Below are 12,821 nucleotides of genomic sequence, written 5' to 3'. Positions count from 1 at the left end.
TCAATGTAAGGAAATTTTGGCGAAATATATTTTTTTTCCATGTTAGTGCCTGTTTCAAGAAGGCATTATTGTTTTACCCAAAACCTGTTCTGGCTATTTAACTAGATCAGAGTTTGCCTCAGAAACTATTACTACTTGTGCTAATCTTATAAGCAATGAGACCCCCTTGACACAAATTGAGGGCAAATCAGTGGAAAGTGTTATTTGTGCAGAGAAAAAGGCACTTTTCAGCACAGAATACCTTTTTTAAAGTAAATACTGTTACAAAATTGTGTGCTGCTTTCCTTCACTTTGCTGGACTTTGCCTGGACACAAACCCCTAGTAAATGTAGCAGTAACTTTCTGTTAAGCTACACTCTGCTCACAAATTAGAAAAAAGCCTGCTTCTTTTTTATCAGCAATGTTTTTGAGGGATGATTTTTGACTGTAACACTCACTTTACCAGCGGCTCCTTGAAGGTTTGGGGCCCTGAGCTATTGTCCACTTTTCCCCTGCCTCAAAATATTTCTGAGCATAACATTTCACATGGACCATCAACACAGGATTGCTCCCACCCTTCTTCAATTTAAAAAAGAGTCAATTACACACTTCTATAAGGAACACTACGATGCAGTATATATTCTACAAGCAAAACACACAAGATGATGGACGGAATGTTGCACATTGGCAAAACATTCACCCCCAGTCACAGATCTGGGTTTAATACATTGTTATTTTGCTCACCACGCCACCCCAGTTCAGACATGGCCATATGCAAATCAGTCTTGACCCTGTGCATCATGGGAACAGTCCAGCCCGAACTGCCAAGCCATGTCTACCCTGGATTGTAATCAAGCATCCTAGGACTGGTTTCTGGCTATCAGCCGTTGTTAGCCAGGATAGCTTGACTCCAGTGGCGTAGTGAGCACGGGACCCACGTCTGGGCCTACCCTTCCCACATAGGGCAAACAGAAAAACAACCAAGATGATGGATGGAATGTTGCACATTGGCAAAACATTCACCCCCAGTCACAGATCTGGGTTTAGTCCATTGTTATTTTGCTCACCACGCCACTCCAGTTCAGACATGGCCATATGCAAATCAGTCTTGAGCCTGTGCCTCATGGGAACAGTCAAGCCCGAACTGCAAAGCCATGTCTTCCCTGGACCATAATCAAGCATCCTAGGACCGGTTTCTGGCTATAAGCCGTCATCAGCCAGGATAGCTTGACTCTAGTGGCATAGTGAGCACAGGACCCAAGTCTGGGCATACCCTTCCCATATAGGGTGAACACCAAACACACAAGATGATGGATGGAATGTTGCACATTAGTAAAACATTCATCCCCAGTCACAGATCTGGGTTTAATCCATCGTTATTTAGCTCACCACGCCACCCCAGTTCAGACATGGCCATGCAAATCAGTCTTGACCCTGTGCTTCATGGGAACAGTCCAGCCCGAACTGCCAAGCCAATGTCTTCCCTGGACCATAATCCAGCATCATAGGATCGGTTTCTGGCTATCAGCCATCATCAGCCAGGATAGCTTGACTCCAGTGGCGTACTGAGCACAGGACCTACGTCTGGGCATACCCTTCCCACATAGTGCGAACAGCAAAACACACAAGATGATGGACGGGATGTTGCACTTTGGCAAAACATTCACCCCAGACACAGATCTGGGTTTAATCCATTGTCATTTTGCTCATCACACCACCCCAGTTCAGACATGGCCATATGCAAATCAGTCTTGACCCGGTGCCTCATGGGAACAGTTCAGCCCGAACTGCCAAGCCATGTCTTCCCTGGACCGTAATCAAGCAACCTAGGACTGGATTCTGGCTATCAGCCGTCATCAGCCGGGATAGCTTGACTCCAGTGGCGTAGTGAGCACAGGAACCACGTCTGGGCATACCCTTCCCACATAGGGTGAACAGCAAAACACACAAGATGATGGACGGAATGTTGCACATTGGCAAAACATTCACCCCACAGTCACAGATCTGGGTTTTATCCATCGTTACCTTAGACACTCTTCCATGCTATCTCAGATGTTCTTCAATAGATATAATACCTCTGTTATATAGTTCTCCTTAGTTACATCAACTGTGTTGAAGGCTAGTTTATGGATACATGTATATATACGTTTTTTTATAAAGTCTGCCATATGGATATACCACCTTTGCTGGGAGTTGCTCCATGCAACACCACTTCTGCTAGGAGGTATTCCAAAGACACGGTGTCACGCACCATCCTTATCAGGAGCCTACTTGAGATAGGCATCCAAGAACCCACACTTTGCTGGGTCTGTTTCTTCATAATGGATATCGCACAAGCTGTCATCCTGGCATCTTACTTCTCTGAAGCTCGCAAACTCCTCTGCAGAATGCCACAGTGTTCACTGCTCAGCCCTACCCTCTTGAATGCATGCATGATCCCTCTGGTCAACTTCATCTGTGCGCACAACACCAACATCCTCTCCCACACAGACAGTGTGTAACTTTTACTCTCCCTCTCAGGCAAGACTTCCAACACAAGAAACAAGTTTACCGTCTGCATGACCCAAGTTGCTAACTGGTCGAAAGCAGTTGTCTCAATCTAAACACTGGCAAGACAAGAGTAGTGATCTTCAGCAAGAACACCTCACCATGGCATTCCAATTGGTGGCCGGCAAAACTCAGACCCACACCAGGAACCCAGAAATAATCATGGACAGCAAACTTTACATGATGACCACACAAGTCAACGCCGTCAATGCATCCTGCTTCCATATCCTGAGGATGTAGAAGATGATCTTCAAATGGCTTCCAAGCAACACTAAAAAAATTGTCACTAAGATTTTAGTCACCAATAAGTTGGACTATGGTAGCACACTTTATTCCGGGATCACCAATAAACTCACCAGAAGAAGACTAATCATCCAGACCTTGGCAGTCAGACTCATCCTCAACCTCCCACACAGAATGCACATCACACCACACCTCAGGAAACTCCACAAGCTCCTGCACACAAAAACACTCAGTACAAACTCTTCACACACACGTTCAAGGCACTACACAGGTCTCAGCTACCTGAACAGTCACATCTCTTTCCACCAACCACCCAGGCACCTCAACTCAGCAGGACTTCTACTCACACACCCCACACATACACACAGCCAGATCAGGAGAACAGGACTTCTCTTGCATTCCTCCTAAAGCATACATTTCTCCTATAGCGTGTAACAGCCTCACACTCCCCATGAGAGCCTCCTCCTCACTTCTTGAAATCTCAAGAAGCTGAAGACTTGGCTTTCCAATTAACCAACTAACTATAGGCAAGGCTAGGCACATACACCTGCTCAGTGCCAGGATACCCCCACTAGTGCTGGCGCGCTTTACAAATCCATATTGCACAACATGTCAGCCACAAGGATGAGTCAGTAATTTGAATGCCAGCCACTGTCAAAATGCAGTGCCTGGAGATCATGAGTTCAAATCCCAAAAGGTCGGATTAGCCTTCGATTCTTTCGTTGGTCAGTAAATTGTGTAATGATAACATATTTTATTTAGTGCACTTAGAAATGGAAGAAGTGCAGTATTTAGCACTATTTTTGACACAGATAAATATTATTTCTGAATCTGGAATCGTAATCAATTCAGAGAACAACGTACATATATGTTTTACCACAATATTGTTTCAGTGATCTTTAGGCGGAGAGTCTAGCAGTGCGTTTACCCCAAAGTGGTTTCAAGTCTTTGCAGCAGAACCCACGTTATGAGAAAACCTCCCTACACTGCGGGAGCTGTCTTTGAATATGAGGGACTTTCTTCCACAAATGTGGTGGGATCAGGGACTCTGCTAGACTAGAGGATTGTAAAATTAAATAAGGCCAGAAATGATAAAACAAGAAAACAGAGTTAACCTACCTGAAACAGGTGTTTCATGGTACAGACACAGCACCAGCAGTGAGAAGAGTCCTGGCAGGCACGGAAGGGCCATCATTCTGTGAGAGGAGAAAGAACAAATCCCACAGGTTTCTCATAGAGATCACAGTGATGAACAAAACAATGCAATGAATGAAATAACTACACTTCTCACTAAGGGTTTGTGTGTAGAAGGCTGCGATATTTGCTAAGAGTTGCCATGCTTATACTTGACACAATATGGCAGACGTGCATTACCAAACAAATCTTTACAATAAAGGTTAAATAAGACATGAAATTTACAAAATTAAAAATGAAACAAAATGTGAGATATTATTGTATGCAATGTCTGAACAATTTAACAAAATGAACAGAGATAGAAATTCATACTATTAGTTCAGATCACAATAATTTTATGCTTAGTATACAGCTCCCCAAAAAGCTACTAACTACACCTCTACTATTTTGCTTGAACAGATTCACTTAATTGTTACTCCTTAGTATTAACTATGGTATGAACTGCATATTGATTATTACTCAGGATTCAGTCTAACAATAACAACACGTACAAGGTAAGGGTCCTCCCCACTGGGCCTGCGTTCAGCTCTGTTTATGGATTTGTAGAGTGCATGGCTGCCCAAAGGCTTCCCAGCACTAAGAGAAAGTTGGCATTACGGATGCAAGGATATTAAAGGAAGAGACAAGTTTTAAGTATTTTCCTGAATGCCAATTCATCAGTCAACAGATGCAGTTCCATAGGCAGGGCGTTTCACAGGCTAGGAGCTAGTTGCAAGAAGAATCTACCGCCCCACTTAGATCTCTTTATCCTAGTCTGTTTTGTGAGTAGATCTGCAGAGGATCTCAGGGGTCTGCCTGGGATATAGTGTGTGACAAGCTCTTCGATTAAGGCCGGACCTTTGTCATTCTTAGCTCCAAGGGCAATACTTAAGGACTTGAACTTGACTCTGGCCTGGATAGGGAGCCAGTGTAATGTCTTCAGGGCTGCCTTAGCTGACTTTTGTCTTGGGATGTGCAGTAATATCGTATTTGGGTGCGCCTAGATACAGAGTTACCATATTCCAGCTGCGACACCACTAGGGCCTGGACCATGGTTCCGCGAGTATGTTCAGGAATAAGAGGAAGGATCATCCGGAGCATGCACAGAAGTCCAAAGCATACACCTGATAGTTTCTTGACTTGAGTTTCCATGGACAGACTTTCGTCTAGCCATATTCCCAGATTTTTAACAGCATTCTTTGGGACAGGGGGTTCTTCCAATTCTGGAGGAGAGCTGATAATGTTGCTTGAGACCGCCTTATTGCCCAAGAACATGAGCTCTGTTTTTCCTCCATTCAGCTTTAGGCTACAGTTATTCATGCAATATGCTACTTGTACCATGCACGGTGCCAGGTTGTTGTGCAGGTATTGGGGGCCTTCCATCACTGATAGTATCAGCTGGGTGTCATCCGCATATGACAGTATGGATAATCCAGATTCTTGCACTATCTCTGCTAGTGGTTGCATATACAGGTTAAATAGTGTCGGGCTTATGCAGATCCCTGTGGGACTCCGCACGAGATTTGGAGGGTGTTAGATAGGTGCCCACCTTCCAGTAATTGGAAGGATCTATCTTCTAGAAATGAGGGTATACACATTAGCACAGAGCCTGTAATACCCTCTTCCTTTAGCCTGTGGATCATGGTATAGTGATCCACTGTATCAGACGCAGCGCTAAGATCGAGAAGCAGGATAGCTGCTGTGTACCCCCGGTCTAGGACTCCCTTTAGTTCCTCTGTGACCACCAACAGGGCTGACTCTGTGCTGTGTTGCAGTCAGAACCCATGTGAGTGGTATGCAACATCTGATTCCCTTCTAGATAATGGACAGGGTCTGATTGATGTGTTTTCCAGTTATTTTGCCTAACAGTGGCAAAAGTGATATTGGTTGATAATTCCCTGGCTCTTGCGGGTCTAAATGGGCCTTTTTCAGCAGTGGCTGGATTATGGTGTGTTTCCAGGTTTTTGGGATAATCCCTTGTGTAAGAGAGAGTGATATGAGTGCTGCAGTGGTAGACCTAGATCTTTTCCCTACCTGCAGCAAGATGTCTGGTGGAATCGGGTCTTGTGGAGAACCAGATTTAATCTTCTGCAGGATTGAGGTCATCTTCTTCACTTAGATCTGTGAAGTTATATAGGGCCCGATGTAGGTAAATGCCATTTACCGATTTTAAAATACCGAATCCTACCGATTCGGTATTTCAAAATCGGTAAATGGTATGTAGGTCCCAACATCTGGATTCGTTACCGAATCCTTAACAATTCTTTAATTACCGATTCGGTAAATACCGAATCGGTAATGCCCATTCATTCCTATGGGCTTTGAAGCCCATAGGAATGATTAGGCATTACCGATTCGGTATTTACCGAATCGGTAATTAAAGAATTCACAAGGGTGCAGGGGGTGTCACTTTGACACCCTCTGGCACCCACAAAACAGGCACAGGTGCCATGTGGCAGGCAGACCTGCCCTAAGGGCAGGTCTGCCTGTCACATGACATAGGTGTGCATGCACACATGTGCATGCACACCGGAATCGGTATTTTACCATGGATTTGTATTCCATGGTAAAATACCGATTCTGTAAGCCATGTGCAGAAGGTACATTGCCTACCTACATTGCATTTTCGGTAATTTTACCGAATCGGTAAATATTACCGAATCGGTAATTATTTTACCGATTCGGTACATATTACCGAATCGGTATATTTACCGATTCGGTAATGATACCGATTCGGTAAAATTACCGAAAATGTGCCCCTACATCTCGGTAGCCCTTTACCGATCGGAAACGGCCAAAAATCAGTATTTTCGGCCGATTCGGATCGGTAAAGGGCTACCTACATCGGGCCCATAGTCTCTGTTTTAATTCTCATGTTATCATTGATACTAGGATGAACATCAGCACTGTTTGGACTACTGTTTCTTTGCAGGGAGTTAAATATTATTTCCACCTTATTTTTGAAGAGTTTCGCCATCTGATTACATCTCTCTTTGAATGAGGAGTGCTTGTTTGTTTCCTGATCAGTGGAGGTTAAGGAGCGCACTACCTCAAATAGCTCTCTTGAGGAGTTACATGCTGAATTAATTTTTCCATCAAAATGTTTGGCTTGGCAAGTAGAGGATCTATGGTTAAATTATTTCAGTCTCTTATACAAAGCTGTTAAACCTGCTTGGTTAAGACACTACCAGCTCTTTACACTCCATCGGGCTTACCTTTCCCCCCAACGGCTTTCTAAATTCCAGCTAGGAAAGTGTTGTAATAAGTGCCTCCTCCCAGCAGCTTCCGACTTTCATATGTTTTGGGACTGTTCTGCTATAAGTGGCTACTGGGAAGAGGTAAGGGTCACCATGGAGTCAATTCTCAAATCCCTGATTTTCATTAGTCAGGCACTAATTATATTTGGACTCGAGGAAAGTATTAAGGGGTGAGAGAGGACCTTCCTTTTCTATGCAATTCTCCTTGCAAGAAGGCAAATTTGCAAACACTGGCTCGATTCCAACCCTCCAACCCATGCAGAATGGCTGTCATCCCTTTATGAAACATCAAAGATAGATACAGCTAGGCCTGGTAGTCCTATGAGTCTTGCCTTCTGGAATCTTTTAATCAATTGGAGTCGTTGAGTTAGTCGGGCCTTCGTGGGTTTTTTTTTTCCCCCCGAGTACGATGATTATGCCCTTCTACTCCATGGTCCAGAAGGGGTCTGCCAGACCACGACGAAACAAGGGCCACAGGCTGTGATAGGCCTTGATGGAGTTCAATCTCCCTGAAAGTACCTTCCGCCAAAGTCACATATCTGTCCGAGTACAGGAAGAGGTCATGTCTCTACTGCTCTCTCCTGGAAGGACAATAAGGTGGTTGAATACTTCTTGGAACGAGGATACGGCAAATGAGGACAAAAAAAAAAAATGTTTGGCTTGGGCTTGGATCATCTCATTATCGTACTGTCTAATAGCCAGCTTGTATTGGCTTTTGATATCGGGATCATAGTTTTTCCTCCATTGTCTTTCTAATTTCTAATGCTCTCTAAACATAAATTAAATATTTACTCGCTGACTGAGTACAGGCAGTGTCATCTCTTTCAAGCAAAATCCTCTAATCATCTGTCTTTTTCACTGTGTAGATTCACATGGTCAGTATAAATATCCTTCACAGTTGTACAAAGATCAGCAATAGGTCCTACAAATCAATGCATGTTACATAGATCTTTTCACCAAACTGTATAGTACTTTCACCAGTCGCCTCTGCCTAGGCTCTCATCACACAATGTAGCAAGGCATTCACAGAATATAATTTGGAAATATAAACTACTTATTTCAATACCAAGTTAGTGAGACAAGAAGTGTAAACTTAAATAATGTGACTTTCTCATTGCTATAATCTGTCCTTGCATTCCGACACAAAACAAACTGAAACATTTATATTTTATTATAATAAAAAATCAGTCAATCATCTTTAAAAGATCATTAACACCGCAATGCTTTTACAAGTTAAAACATTCTGTATGTGTGATATCTTCTAGAATGGATTCCAAGGACATTGCCTTCAACATGCACTTGATGCAAACACATATACGTTTTATCATTCCTATTGCTTACACGTTTCACGTATTCCTTAGCAAAGCTTGTTTTGCTTCTATTGATAAAATCCTTGCAGCTGTGCAAACATCTATTTTGAAGGAGGGAAAACATATATTTGTGGAGAAGTGTGGCTCAATGATTAGAGCGGCAGACCCTGATGCAGAGTTCTGGCCAGAGACCAGGGTTCGATTCCCGCCTCGGCGGGTCTCGGGCTCAATTTCCTTGGGCCTGTTAATTCTCGCCTCGGTGCCTATTCTAATCATGGGCGCCATGCTGCAACTCTGGGCAATAGCTTGCTTAGCCTCCACACCGGCCCCGATAGCGCTAAGGAGGCCTGGCTTCTCCCAGGAGTGGACATTTCACATGGAAAGCCAGGAGGGGTTCAACAGCGGTATGAGTATCAGCGCCAGGAAACCGAATAGGCAACACTGCAAGGTGACCGTCTGGGGACAGTGCGCTCTATAAGTACCATGACATTTACATTTACATTACATTTATATTTGTTTTTTTCTCCCGTACCAGCCCTAGAAGCAGCCACCAAGGCAAGCATTCCTAATGCTCATGCCATATACAAGAGATGGGTACAGTGGATGTAAAGTTTCAATATGATCCAACTCTTTGCACACAAGCTTTCCTTCTACATGCACAAGAAGTTATTCTGACTCCTGCTACTTTACCCATTGAGTCTTACCAGAGCATTTGCTATAATGATGGTTCTGCCCAACCTGCATTTGGTATGAAGTACAAAACTCCACGGCCTGTGCGGCTCTACAAGCTGTAGTGCGTGATGATGAGTTCATCCCACAGCACACTCACACTAAAATCATAGGTGATAGCACTGCACAACATTCAGAATTACATGTCCTGTTACTTGCATTCAAAAGGCTGACTCATCTGTTCCCACACTTATTGTGTCCAATTCATCCTTTTGTGTGCAGGGTTACAAGGATTATTTCCAGCATTAGTGGTTGAATGGAATCAAGGATTCAAAGGGAAAACCTATAAATATTAAATAGCTCTGGGGAAGGAATCTATCTTACAAGACGAGCTTCCATTGGTCCATGTAAGGCACCATTGAGGCCATCAGTGTGAGGGCTTTCACGCTAAATGAAAGCTAGTGGCAAAAGCTGCATTTCAGACCGTCGGTGTAGCAGTCTTAACCAGATCTTAAACAAAGATCAACACAGATATTGAACAGCCATAAATGCAGCCAAGCAAGCAGGGAAGTCTCCTAAAGGCTTTACTCTAAAATACTCCTACAGCCTCAATCCAGATAACATTTCTGTGCTCACAATACCAGCAGTGGGAGACGTAATAATACCTAGTAGTCTGTCTAGTTTAGCTTTCATCAAAGAAGCAGATAAGCGGTGGGCTTCTGCCCATGCAGTAATTAAAGCAAATTTAGTAATGCTACAACAACCACACCTGGTAGCCCAGTTTATATAAACATATTATGGTCTATGTTAGACAGTATGAAATTTGTTAAAAGATTAAACACTCCACTGTAAAAATACTCTCGCCAATTCTCCTCATGATTTCAAATAGCCCCTTCTGCGTGATTTATTTGACCACATCGGTCTCTCAATCCAGCTAACCCATTCAAATATATTTTTGTAGCGAGTGATTTATGTTCTGAATTCCTATAGGTTTGGCCACAGAAGAAAGCTCTTCAGCAGTAGTAAAAGATTTGCAGTTTCTAGTGTCAATGGGGGCAGTTCATTCATTTTATTCAGATAACGGTCCTGCATTTGCCTCTAAGGCTTACATGGATTCAATGTCTGCTCTGAGAGTTTATCTGCAATTAAGCAGCCCATTCAAGGCTGAACCGAACAGCATTGCAGGGAGAATTCAACAGGCGATGACTGCTGGGAGCTAAGTTCAGGCTGTAGCTGGTACCACAATCTGCATGGAGTTCAGAGAGCATTAAATAAATTGCCTAGATGAGTATAGGGAGGATCACTTCATGTGAGTTTCTCTTCAAAGTTCCTATCTATGTGCCTGGCTTAAATAATTCTGTGAAGGTGGCAGTTAAAGATAAATTTGACATGGAGGAGCGTTTGGATGCTTTACATAGTATCCAAGACATCAGAGACATGCTGACTAATACAAACCACTCTGACGTCTCCACCTGTGAAGAGAAGGTTATCGGTGCTGCTGACGGTCGGTTCGCCAAAGTTATGGACTTAGGAGCATATTACCAAGCAGGGCGATAGGCAATTATCACCGCTTTAGCGGCCGTTTTCAGCCGCTAAGTGGCAATAATTCTATCGCCCTATTAGCAAGCTGTCGCTAACTGATGTTAGCGACAGCTTTTAGGCGATAGCGAGCGGTTTGGGGCCCGCTTTACATGTCAGCGATGTTTATTGCTAATAACATGCAAAGTGGGTGTACCCAACCAGTTAGCGACTGAAAGCAGTCGCTAACGTCGCTATCGCCTATTAGCAAGGCAGGCGTAGAGATGGAAATATTCGCGGTAAGCACGAATATCTCCAAATACTAACACCTGCCCAGACCAGTTCTTAGCCAGGTTATCCAATGGGAGGTGGATAGCATGGCTAAGAGCATTTCGTCGCTAATGCATAAATATCGCTGTATTCTCAGCGATATTCACACATTTCGCCGCTATCGCTGGATATTTTAGCACAATGGAGAAAAACGTTGCTAATAGCATGTTTTCTCTGCTAACATATCCAGCGATATGCAGCGATAAAAAAAAATGCGCTAAGCGCCTTTTGCGATAAATATCGCTATTCCTTGGTAATATGCCCCTTAGTTCATGAAAACCTCCATGGCAAGCAAGCTTTTGAACTATTCTACAGACCACCTGTCTCTGTTCTTGGGGGAAAAATGTAACAGGACTGTTATACTGCCTCCTTCGCCTGGATCAAGAAAAACCAGACAAGCGTCTATTGATCACGTTAAAAACACTGTTTGGCCAGTTCTCTACAGCAGACCACTGAAAGGCACCAAGAAAGGTTCAGAGTAGTGCCTCACAGCCTCTTCCTACTCTGAAGGCCTTATTCCATGGACAAAACATTAACATGACTGGCTTGATTTCCCGGCTGGGGATAATTGAGTGCAACACTCTACGCAAAACATTAAGTTCAACAAACAGAGATGATGCTGACAAAATGGCGAGTGTCTACCCTAATTCCATGGTTTTCTATGAAATTCAACCTGATGCAACATCATTTGAACTGGTACCCTTACAAGAGCCTCAAGAGACCAACAATATTTTAAATGACTCTGGATATTTCACAGATTTTTCAACCCTTTATACAGTCTCTTACCACCAAAGACTGCTTTGCATTTGTTAATGGTTTTTGGACAAGTTTTTGATTTCACTGTGGTCCTGCGCCTGGATCGCTTTGGGAAATGTTATTCTCCTTTTGTGGTTGATAATGATACTCATTGTTTAATGGACTTTTTATCCCTATAAGGACAGTAGCCTCACTCTTTATCTCTCAGAGCCCAAAGAAGTTGTAACATTGCAAACATTGCAGCTTAACCTGTGTCCCAGGGAATAGTATGGGAAAAGATTCCGTAACAGATTATGGAACCCTCTTAAATATTCCAATTGCCTTATGTGATAAAAGTTTCAATGAATGATGTGATAATTTCCATTTCTATATGAGATGATTGGGACATTGAGACTGTTAAAAGAATGATTTCTGATTTACAGGCATAAGCTACTTTGAATAATAAAGATCCTTATTTGAATTCAGCTAATTATAAGGAAATTGATTGTTATGACTACAACACACATAATTTCACACGTAGGTTATCTATCCTAGAGTAATTCACAAATGCACACAATAGGAACATTGTGAGGGGGAAACATCCTTTACAACGCAACTTTTACCACGCAGTGCTATTACAACGCAGGTTTTACAATGAAAACCATTACAACGCATTGCGCTGGGGGGCGCTCTAGGATAGGGAATAGATTTAATTTACTATCCAACACCTTTCCTAGTGTCCACGGGGACTGGAGTTGAAATAGTAAATTAAACTATTCACTATCCAGCACCCCAAAGGGCTATGCGTTGTAATGGTATGCGTAGTAAAACCTGCGTTGTAACAGCATGCTTGGTAAAAGCATGCGTTGTAACGTCATACATCCTTGTGAGGCCCTGCTTCCTGATAGTCATTCTAATTTCTTAAAGAAATCCCCCTATTTTCAGAGTGTTGACCAATCACATCCATCAGCCTACCATTTCACACAGAGACCACAACATCTTCCAAAAAATATAATCACTACCAACAAGCTGATTTACTCAACTGAGTATAGTCAAAATC

General features: G+C 43.0%; 1 protein-coding gene across 1 annotated transcript in view; it reads right to left on the bottom strand.

Moving 5' to 3' along the window:
* The window catches only part of LOC147710093 (myelin-oligodendrocyte glycoprotein-like), a 250,517-nt gene that overhangs the window by 187,147 nt on the left and 50,549 nt on the right, over positions 1-12,821 (bottom strand). The window contains exon 2 of the mRNA XM_086920794.1: positions 3,889-3,965. Coding sequence (XP_086776920.1) covers positions 3,889-3,964 — 76 coding nt within the window. The 5' untranslated portion in view covers position 3,965. The remainder of the gene's footprint in view (positions 1-3,888; positions 3,966-12,821) is intronic.

Source organism: Lissotriton vulgaris, chromosome 5 (genome assembly GCF_964263255.1).
Source record: "Lissotriton vulgaris chromosome 5, aLisVul1.2, whole genome shotgun sequence".
Classification (NCBI taxonomy): domain Eukaryota; kingdom Metazoa; phylum Chordata; class Amphibia; order Caudata; family Salamandridae; genus Lissotriton; species Lissotriton vulgaris.
Note: the sequence above shows the minus strand (reverse complement) of the source record. Positions and strands in the feature narration are given on the sequence as shown.